Here is a 10,554-nt window from a genome sequence, read left to right as displayed (position 1 = left end):
GAAGGATGTGGAAGCTTACACATGTTCAGTTGTCAAGTTGTGTATTTGCTCTAGATGCTTTTGATATTATGGTATTATTTACATGCAAAACCACTGACAGGTTAAGACAGAGTTAAAGACCTACTGATCAAGCAGGGAAAACACATTAAGCAGCGTAGATAATGTTAACTGGCGTTCAGCGACAACCAAGATCATCTTGACAAAGTGGGAAGCACACGGAAAAGTGTTAAAGAGCTGCCCGTTTATTCTGCAATAGAGGGCTTAACAGAGGGCTGGAAAAACTCAATGAGGCTAAGACTCCTAAAATTGTCATCGCTAAGCAACTACGTTTTTGTAATATGATCCATCCTTGCCTGGCTCCTACATAAGAGATGGCTTCTACATTCTACACAAGTATGTGTAACCTCGTTTGAGTAGAACGTAGAAGCACTCTGAAGAAGCTGAAAACATAATACCTATACTTGTTTGTTTATCTTCCATAATAAAGCCATGGCCAGAAATGGTTGCTGTTTCTCTCCTGAACCATTTTAGGGAAACAGCGCCAATAACAGTAAAAGGTGTGCACAAGGAATTGTGTTACACAGACACACCGAGCACAGAAGGTTAAGGTTCTTCAGAAGTGAACATTCTTAATTGCTAATCACAGGGCAGGACAACGCCAACCTTCTGCCTGCCATTGTAACCTACAATCGCCATGATGCTGAGGCTAAACATGGCCATTGACATATAATGGGTGGGTGCAGGTTGCATGGTGGCCCCTGACCTGTAGTCCTGGCCAGATTCTACTGAAACCTGCGTTACTTCAGTTCTATATCCAAACACAGAGCCTCTGAATGGTCTATACAATGAATTTGCACAATATGGATATTTCCATAACAAGTGACACAAAAACCAAATATACTGGGAATGCTACAGTATTCACTATATTGTCACATCGAGGTGGCATTGATTTGATAAGTTGAGCTTGATGCAGTGTACTCCTGCTACATGGAGGCAACGCAGCTATGACTGTAAAAAAAAAAAAAAGCCAGCTTCAGCCCTAAAGCAAATAAAGCATTTTTGGAACTTAACTGATCCATTCGCTGCGATGCAATGGTTTCAGATTGGTTCAAAGTGTTTTTCATGTGAGGTGGGTGACATGCAGGTGAGTTTGGTAGTTATATATGGTGGACTAGTATTTAACTATAGAAAAAGCAGCAGCAGGTGATCAAGGATCATGCAATCCTGTGTCATGTTCAAACACTATGTTTGATTATGGATACAATCATATGTTACCAAAACATGTGAGGCTCTGGAAGTCATATGTTTGGAGTGGGTACTGCTTTGCTACAGCAGGTATAAGGAATGCGAGAGTCCAGGCCCAGCTCAGAAGCGGACAAAGGTTGCATCAATTTGGCGCACAGATGGCAAAGCCAGCATAATTTTGCGTCTATACTGGGCATCTTTCTGCAACGGATTCCTTTCTAGATAAACTGTTTGTAGCCCTTGTGCTCCACTCAGTTCTTCTAGGTCAGCCCAGTTCTCCACCAAGTTATCATTCATCTACGGAGGGGGGCAAAAAGGAGACACAAAAGCATCAGTTTTAAAACACATCTAGGCCATACATTGGCTTAACCCCTTAATGACAAAGCCCGTACATGTAAATGCATGGTTCCCAATGGGTTTAGGGACCGCCCATTATCCTTAAGGGGTTAAAGTCAGACAGAAGTTACTTGTAACACATAACTCACTCCACTTGCACAGTTATGGTTAACATTATTGGCACCCTTGAATATTCACCCTATGTACAACAGCTTTAGAAATAATGTTCTTTGGTTCGCAGGATTCATTTACCTGGTGGCGTATTTTAGCTTTCCAAATGATTGCTCAGGCTGTGATCAGGACTCATGATGACCAATCTAACAGTCCATTTTTCTTTTTCAACCAGTCTTTTGTGTTTGTGATCTTTGTCCTGTTAGAGAACCCATGATCTTCCACCACACCTAGGTTTTCCTGACCTTGGTTAGCACATTTCAATGTAAAATGCCATGGTAACTCTCCAGTTTCATCATTCTCCAAACACGGCCAAGGCCTCCAGTAAGGGAGGCAGCAAAGGAACCGCACGACGTTAATTATCTTCAATCATATTTAACCTTAAGCAGGGTGTTCTTTCCCTTTTAGCAGTGGGGTGCTTTCTGGCCTTGGGGTAAAAAACGAACACTCCAGATTTCTCCAGGTCAGCCATAAGCTATGTGGATGCCATGCATACCAACCTTTCAAGTCTTATCCAGTTCCGAGGGGTTCTGGATAGTTCCATGAGAAACAAACTTCTAAAGGATGGCCCTTTAGAATGTTTGGGTATAATAAGAGTTTCTCAGGCAGCACTCTTACCTTCACCAATGTGAAAAAAGGAACAAGGAATAAAAGTGGCCTTTTTATGGCTCTCTGATTAAATAAGGCCATGAGATCACTGGATTTTTCACCGATTAGCTTAATTTCACATCAATGACATTCTAGTTCTTTTCAAACCAATTTCAATTCTTGAAGAATGTGCAAAAAGAATTGCGTCAGGAGAAAGTTTCCATACCTTTTTCTAATTGTTATTGTACTATCCTGTGTTTTGTTTGAAACGTACGAGGGTATACAGAAGAAAGTTGTTCCGCTAGACACTTATTTTCACGGGATATTGTACACAATATACAAAATATTCAATGTAGTGCCAATGTTGACCATAAATGTATAATATAAGCTAACTGTTCATGACACAACTGGCCTTCAAACAAGCCCTGGAGTTACATTAATACATTTTTTTTCAGGCACAAAATGACCCCTAATGAAGGAATTACACAAATATTAAACATTACCCAGAATTCCTGGAGCTCTGTCAAGTGTCTGATATTTTCAATTCTTTTGATTCGGTTAGAGGCTACATCCAAGGTAGTGAGTTTATTCTAAAATAAGACAAAATAAAATTACTTAGCAAGCTACTTTACCTCCAACCAGATTCCAGTTACAGAATTATGATGTTTTCCACCCAGAAGACATAACTTTACCCACCTCCAACCCCTCTCTTTAAACCCAAACACCAGTCTCTCTCTTTTTTTTTTTTTTCCACAATGTGCTAGTCCTGCTATGACCCCTGTGCCTAATCAGCCGCTCACATTGTTCTCCAGCCCTTCCAAGACTTGGATGCCATTATCACTTAGGTACAACTCGCGCAGGTTCACTAGGCTCTGCAGACCCTCAATCTTCGTTAAACGGTTACTCTGGAAAAGAAAAAGCATATTAAGAAGTATATAATAAACTACGCTGCTAACTTGTTTATTTGTGCAGGGCCATAGAAGCCAATATACAGCACAATATAGTTTAGCACAGAGTATATGGATTGCACTCCTGGGAGGTATAATGGTAAGTGAAGAAGATCACTCATGGAGTGGGTACCCAAAATTGAGCCAGCGGGACCTACAGCATTAATGGGCCTGTAAGTTAATAAATGTGGCCATATATAAGAAGACAAAAATCAAGTATAGTCTTCAATGAAATGTGACTTATGGTGTAACTATTTAACATATGGTCTGGCTATAACCTTTTTTTGGTTTAGAGGTATAGCAGGGCTCTGGCCCACAGAAATGGTTGCAGAAGAACTCACACAGGTGATATACATGTTATTTTTTTTGTTATAAAAGAAGCAAACATTTCCAATGGTCACTGACAGCTGCTTAACATGAACCAGACAACAGGGCTCCATACTCAATATACTACTACTTTGTCTCCATCCCTATCTGTAACATTATCCACAAGCTCTGGTGTTACTGGTATTCTACTTTGTGAATAAAGTAGATCTCTGCCCCCATCAGCTCAGTCATCACCCTTTTCCATAGGGTAATGATTCTATGGATCGGCATACTGAGCGCTGACAGGGTGCAGGGGATCTGTCTCAACCGGATGTTACGGCTCCTAAACGAGACGCCAGACAACTGCAACCCCTAGCGCTGCATCACACGTTACGACGTCAATTTAATAAACTAATGCCAGTCCGTGGTATATTGGGAATTACCTGCACGCTTAATACTGTGAGGTTAGTTAGTGTTTCCATGTTCTCCAGTTTAGCGATCTTGTTTTTTCCAAGAAACAAGCTGTCAAGTTCTCGCAAACACTCCAGATTTTCAATTGCCTGCAAAATTATGAATCACTTTAGAAGCGGAGATCGATCATCAACATGTTTGCAAAATGAATAAAGACTATTGCTGAAGTAGATACGTTTTGAGCTTGTACAGTAAAGCCCAAAATTTAGGCCTTAATTGCTTATTTTAATATTCTTTCATTTAATCTTAATCAGACAGTGCTACATAAAAGCTGGTGTGTAGCTGCTGCGGCGTTTCTATGACAGTTTCTCACGTGCAAACAATAATCTGCGGCCTTATGACTGAATAAAGCATCTTTATTTAAAGCCGACATATTACATCTAATTTAGTTCTGCCAACGACACCACTTAGGATGCTTTCATCGTCAAGGACGTGCTTAAGATAACAAGGAGACATTTAAAAATAAACAGATTTTAGATTTCTACAGGCATGTCAAAGTAAAACATTTCTAGTTGCAAAGACATCATCATTTTCTCTTCATTTACAGTTGCATTGAATAATTTCATAGAAAACCTAGTATTTTTCAAATGGGCAGGTAATAGTATCCCATAAATTGCCAGCTTCCCTGTACCGTATCCCCGCCGTCCTAAAACTGCCACTTTTTATTATTATTATTATTATTATTAACAGGAGGAGGAGGAAAGGAGAGTGTGTTTGGAAGAAAAGAAATAAGTACAGATAAAAATAAACAATAATACAAGGTTAGTTTTCTGTATGGCTCTGCATCTTTAGGGGTTTTCAGAATAAAAATATTTTTTACCATACAATTGTTAAAGCACGATTTCCCTTATTTGATGACACCACACATATTATACATCACTTTGTTCAAGAGTAGAGGCTTTTTTAAAAAATAGAAGTGCCTTAAGCATAATAAATATTGATAATAGATAAAAAATAACCTTCAATTTTCTTTTATAGCCATGACCCAATTCATATTCACAAACAGCTAGTGATTATACAGTCATTCCAGAGGACCGCATCCATGCTTTACATATCATCCTGTATTACATATTTATCAATACTACTGAACTAAGTTTAGGTGTAGTGTGATATATATATATATATATATATATATATATATATATATATATATATATGCGCATGCTCCCTAATCACCACGCGCCGGCTATTGATGCCGAGTGCGGGGATGACGTCATGTCCCGGCGCTCGGCATCAATTGCCGGCGCGTAGTGATGAGGGAGCAGTAAAGCAGAGGTCTGAAACGACAGACCTCACGCTCCCACAACTGGATGGAAGACAGAAGATGAGAAAGGCAAGAGATGGGGAGAAAGGGGTGTGAGTGCAGTGTATGTATATATGTTGGTGTGAGATGGTCAGGTGTGTGTAAGAGCAGTGTAGGCATTTGTGTGTTTGTACGCTGGTGTGTGTGTGTGTGTAAAGGCAGGGGTGTGTGGTGAGGGCAGTGTATAAATGTATGTATGGACAGGCATATGTTAGTATGTGTAGAGATATATATATATATATATATATATATATATTATCTATCTATCCATGTGTGTAAGGGCAGTGTATGTATGTATATGTCTGTATAACAAACAGCCAATCACCGGTAAGGTACATCGCTTGCTGTGATTGGCTGGTTGTTGTATACTGGGTAGAGGGGTAGTCTTATACGGCGAGTATAGCCCAAACTCTATATTTTAACTGGAAAAGTTGGGGGTCGCCTTATACGCCGGAATATACGGAACACACTTGCTCTGGAACGTCTCACATGGATATGTTTATGAATGCAAGGTTTGTGAATTAAAAAAAAAACATTTATTCAGCAATGGGAATTTGTACCCAATGTGTGCTTTATGAATTATTCCCATACACATAGATGGAAACTTTGGGAGCGTAAAAACCTGTAGATAGAAGATACAAGTCTTACCTACACCTAGCAACCCTACCCCAAGGGGTCTGACAGAGATGAACAACTTCTTTATGACGGTACATCTAATCCCTGCTGTTCAGGGCACTAGGTTCCCAGACTGTGGCTTTGGTGCACTTCCGGAAGAAATGCGCTCCAGCAAGACGGCCCCTGAGAAAAGTCTTCTTATCCCCAAATTCTGCCTAATCTTGCAGGACCGGTGCCATTACAGCAGTCTTTACTGACAGGAGCAGCACTGATGCAGTAGCCCTTTCATACTGGCACTTTAAATGGACACATTGTTAAGGTTAACGGAGGGACTGAAAGATCGTTGCTTGTGCATAAGGGAACACAAGGTCTCTTGTTTTGTTTAATTTCCTTATAGAAATGCTTCTCCAACTCAGACTCCTACTGAGGGAACAACCAGTTCCTTTACCGAACTTACCAAGCCTCATAAACCGATAAGTAGAAATATAACAACCAGCCCCTTCGCGCCTGTAACCTACTCACCCTCAAGCGGTTGGAGCCCAGTTCTAATAATCGGAGCTGGGTTAGAGAACTCAAGTTCTCCATTCTGCTTATCTTGTTGTTCACCAAATAGAGCCGGCGGAGTTGAGTTAGTGTTTCCAGTCCTTCAATGTGTCTCAGCAGGTTAAATGACAGGTCCAAGATCCTGCAGACAAAAAGCAGTCTTAACGGATAAGGCAGCAATGGGATTGAAAGATCCTACCTTAACCACTTCATTGCCAAATGTTTCTATTTTCGGCCTGACAGATCATAAATGTACTCCATTATATGGTTTTATAAATTAAAGCGCCATACTACTTTACAGACACCAGGATTTAAGGAAAAGGAGGCAGAACTGACATATCGTTTGGTCATCTACCTTCTCCTCCACCAATACTTATGGAGCCAGTCAGTAGCTATTAAAAGGAAATCAAACAAATATCGAGAAGACAATGTTAATATATCTGCTTGTCACGATACAGAAAAAAAGTTGTCCTATAATTATATATTATATATATATATTATAGGACATGTTACACATTTTTTATTTATTTATTTATAAAATTACACAGGTTTAATAGACTGCAACATTTTGGAAAAGCGAGAATAAAATAAGCACGTTACAGCTTACTCACTCAAGCCGACTCAGGTTCTCCAGGTTGTGTATTTTACGGATCTGATTGTCATATAGGTCCAATTCCGTCAAGGTCTCCAACTGCTCCAAATTCTCAATCAACTTTATTAAGTTCTGACGAAGGCATAATGTCTACAGGGGTAAAGACAATAAGAAAGGGAAACGTGGAGGTAAAGCTGTAAAGGACATTTGTGAAGGCACGACATGACAAGTGGGAGGAACAGAACAGAGGCCAAAGGGGAGAGACGCTACCATTAAAATGTAGATTGGGAGACCTCTTCTGTGTATCCCCCCCAGCTTTTAAGTAGAATCCGCAGCATGCACTTGCGGCTGTGTGTGGATTTCTAGTATTGTGTTACGTAAATAATGCCCATTTTTCAACAGCACCCCAGAGTTAGTGTTTATATGCCTGTTCAGGTGTGTTTCCTGTTTAAAACATTTTTCGACACAGCATAAAGAATGTTTTTAGTTCTCACCTTTACTTTCTTCAGAACTTCAAATCCCTGGATCTTTCCGATCCGCAAATGGTTCAGGTCAACCTCCTGCGAGATACACCAGCAAATAAAGAATTTTAGCAAGAGGGCAAAAAACAAGGCACTAATCATGCAGGAAAACAAGAGTTGAGATAAAACAAGCAGAAGGATCAATGTTAAATTGTACCATTCAAAAGAAATTTTAAATAAAAAAAACATTCTATACTAAAGTATGTATGAAAGTAAAACTGCTATATTAGCCCTTGGGCCTTACTTGATATTACGGCTTTAGCAGATGAACAAAATCAAGAAAACCTCACTCACTTGTATACATACATTGAAAAACGCATGCCATGCCAGCAAGCGGGATGGTACATACCAAGCAAACATAAGTGTCTTATAATAAACCATCCAAAGAGAAATACGTTTGATTTGCTGTTTTTGATAACCGACAATGAAATCTTTAAACGCCTTTCAAAAAAACAAAACTTGTATTCAGCACAAGCAATTTCTAGCATTTATCAATCTTTTGGTAAAACGTATTGTTCCTTCTAATCACCTACAAAATGTGTTTCTTTAGCGACTGTAGGGCTACGAGGGTCCTTGTATAATTTAGTTCTTATCTCACAGTATACGAATAGTCACCGAAACAATGTTTGGGAGGGGGTAGAAGGGAATCCTTTTTACCTCTGCTTCTGGATCCAGGTTGATTGTTTCGATGTCCACTGGAGTTTCCAGATCTCCTAAATACAAAGTTATCACTATTATTAAAGGATCTATGCACAGGGGCACACACAAAAGCCTGATCGCTACTGACCCAAGAATAAACCTAACATTAAAACAGACGTGTCATAAACAAACACGTGAATGATAACGTTTTGTGCTTACTTGAAAAGGGCTCTATGTGTATACATGCTGCTAATTAAATTGTCAGCATATTTTAAGTATAAATACACAAACTTATACTTAACTGAACTTTAGAGATGAAGTTCTAGATGGGGTGTGCACACACGTTCATTCACAGTCCAGAGTCACACCGTTAGACGCACTTACGCAAGCTTACCTTTACCCCATGAGCTGCCTGTGCTGCTGGTTAGATACAATTGGAAAATTGACCCTATGGCCCCCACGGAGCCCTTAAATCTGTCTGGGAATCAACTGGTGCTGCCTAAATCCACAGAACTGAGGTTTGTTTGCCAAGATTTTTCTTCGCTCACTTACGTTTGCATTTTCTTAAATGATTAAAATAAGCTATTAATACGTTTATTTTTGATATTATAGAATTATATTATAAAGATATAAATATATAAATTTCTAGTATGATCATATCATTTAATATTCATTGTTACAATGGTTTAATAGATATAATTTGACTCATTTTATGTACCAGATAAAAGAATGATTTTTTTAAATTTTATTTTAAAAATTGCTTCTTGGCAACACTAAGAAGATTATGTATTAAGAACTTGAGCAATGCAAAGTGCTTTGAAAGGCGTAATCAGGAATGTCCAAACGAGAACTGCACGATCAAGAGATAAATTCACCAAAAACATAAAGCAATACAAAAAAAAGCAAGTGCTCATAATAATAAAAAAATACATTCAGTACCTACCTGGCACTATGGAGTATTTCAGCTGTGTCCATCACTTACCTTCATGTATAGCACCACCATTTAAAAGTAAATAATGATAATCAAGAAATACATGGAATAACGACATCTCAAACACAACAGTCATAAAATGCTTTTTAAAGAAACATAACCTGTATAACATTCTAAATGATATATTTGCTATGAAGCTATAACGTTATACACGGGAAAAGCATTCCAAAGCTCTTAAATAACGATTACGGTTATATATAATATACACTGATAAATAAATCCGTGGAGACAAGCACCGTACCTGAATTCGCCTGGGCATTTTGCTCTCCTCCATCTCGTTTCTCCTTTATCTCATCGTCAGCTGACTCATCGGATTCCCTCCTCTTGTCCACTGCAGAGAAATGAATGGATCCAGTGGATTACCGAGGCCCTGACACATGAATGGATCCAGTGCATTACCGAGGCCCTGACACATGAATGGATCCAGTGGATTACCGAGGCCCTGACACATGAATGGATCCAGTGGATTACCGAGGCCCTGACACATGAATGGATCCAGTGGATTACCGAGGCCCTGACACATGAATGGATCCAGTGCATTACCGAGGCCCTGACACATGAATGGATCCAGTGGATTACTGACACATCTGGCTGTCGGAAGCATGTGAGAAGAGCAGCATTTCTCCGGGTACATGCTCCGCACACAATCCGTAAAGCCTCCAGTGATCTGTAGGCGGGGGGTCTTCCCCCACCCAGCTCCGCAGTATTACTGTCAGTGCCAGCCGTCAAATAAACACGTGTCCCATAATAATCAGGGAGGTGACGGGATGATGATAATTATAATAATAATGCCGCCTCAGGCCTTTCTGTCACAGCATATGCAAAGCCCCGACGCCCTTATTACTAATGGCTTACCGGGTGCCGTTATCCACTCCCATAACTCGCATAGCTTCGTTCCTCTGATTAAACATTTCGCCCATTGCCGTTCAGTCCATCGGGCCCGCCTACCTTATTACCTCATTCCACCCCGCAAACTGCTGTCATCCGTAAATCCTGTAATTTATCTCCAAAGTTCTCTTCCTGCGACTGAGTCTCCATGTTTTCCAAGCCACCCGGCAATGCTTCTCGTCCGCCCTCTCTTATCACACATGCCGCTCTGCGGCTCACACCTTTACCCACCTCCCACTGTAACATAGTTTCTTACCTTCCATGTCTTGCACTTCTGTATGTCTCGCTTCGTCCGCCATTATTTTCTTGTTCCTACAGTGTCCGGAAGAAAAACACCACAACCAATAGCCAGCGAGAACCCACGACAGCTTGAGGAAAAACAACCAATCGGCAAAATA

The 10,554-nt window shown here is 40.0% G+C and overlaps 1 protein-coding gene across 1 annotated transcript; it reads right to left on the bottom strand.

Moving 5' to 3' along the window:
• Window positions 1-1,365: 1,365 nt before the first annotated feature.
• Window positions 1,366-10,455, bottom strand: LOC149288259 (protein phosphatase 1 regulatory subunit 7-like). Its single transcript, XM_089492074.1, has 10 exons — window positions 10,413-10,455; window positions 9,510-9,599; window positions 8,296-8,351; window positions 7,612-7,677; window positions 7,137-7,267; window positions 6,505-6,667; window positions 4,037-4,153; window positions 3,141-3,245; window positions 2,844-2,930; window positions 1,366-1,542 (listed from the first exon to the last, which is right to left on the bottom strand). Exons 1-10 carry the CDS (start codon window positions 10,453-10,455, stop codon window positions 1,366-1,368), a joined length of 1,035 nt encoding a protein of 344 aa, XP_089348200.1.
• Between the last annotated feature and the right edge of the window lie 99 nt (window positions 10,456-10,554).

Source organism: Sceloporus occidentalis, unplaced genomic scaffold (assembly GCF_023333645.1).
Source record: "Sceloporus occidentalis isolate IW3139 unplaced genomic scaffold, rSceOcc1.0.p SCAF_53, whole genome shotgun sequence".
In the NCBI taxonomy this organism is placed as follows: domain Eukaryota; kingdom Metazoa; phylum Chordata; class Lepidosauria; order Squamata; family Phrynosomatidae; genus Sceloporus; species Sceloporus occidentalis.
This window is presented reverse-complemented; position numbering and strand designations above follow the sequence as displayed.

Bases quoted from the DNA above. Each gene is read 5' to 3' on its own strand.
- LOC149288259 (XM_089492074.1), bottom strand. From the start codon at position 10,455: ATGGCGGACGAAGCGAGACATACAGAAGTGCAAGACATGGAAG. The intron at 4,154-6,504 runs GTGAGTAGGTTA...ATAATTTTGCAG, and splicing joins TGGGCTCCAACCGCTTGAGG to GCAATTGAAAATCTGGAGTG. The intron at 2,931-3,140 runs GTGAGCGGCTGA...GTCTTATTTTAG, and splicing joins TGGAAGGGCTGGAGAACAAT to AATAAACTCACTACCTTGGA.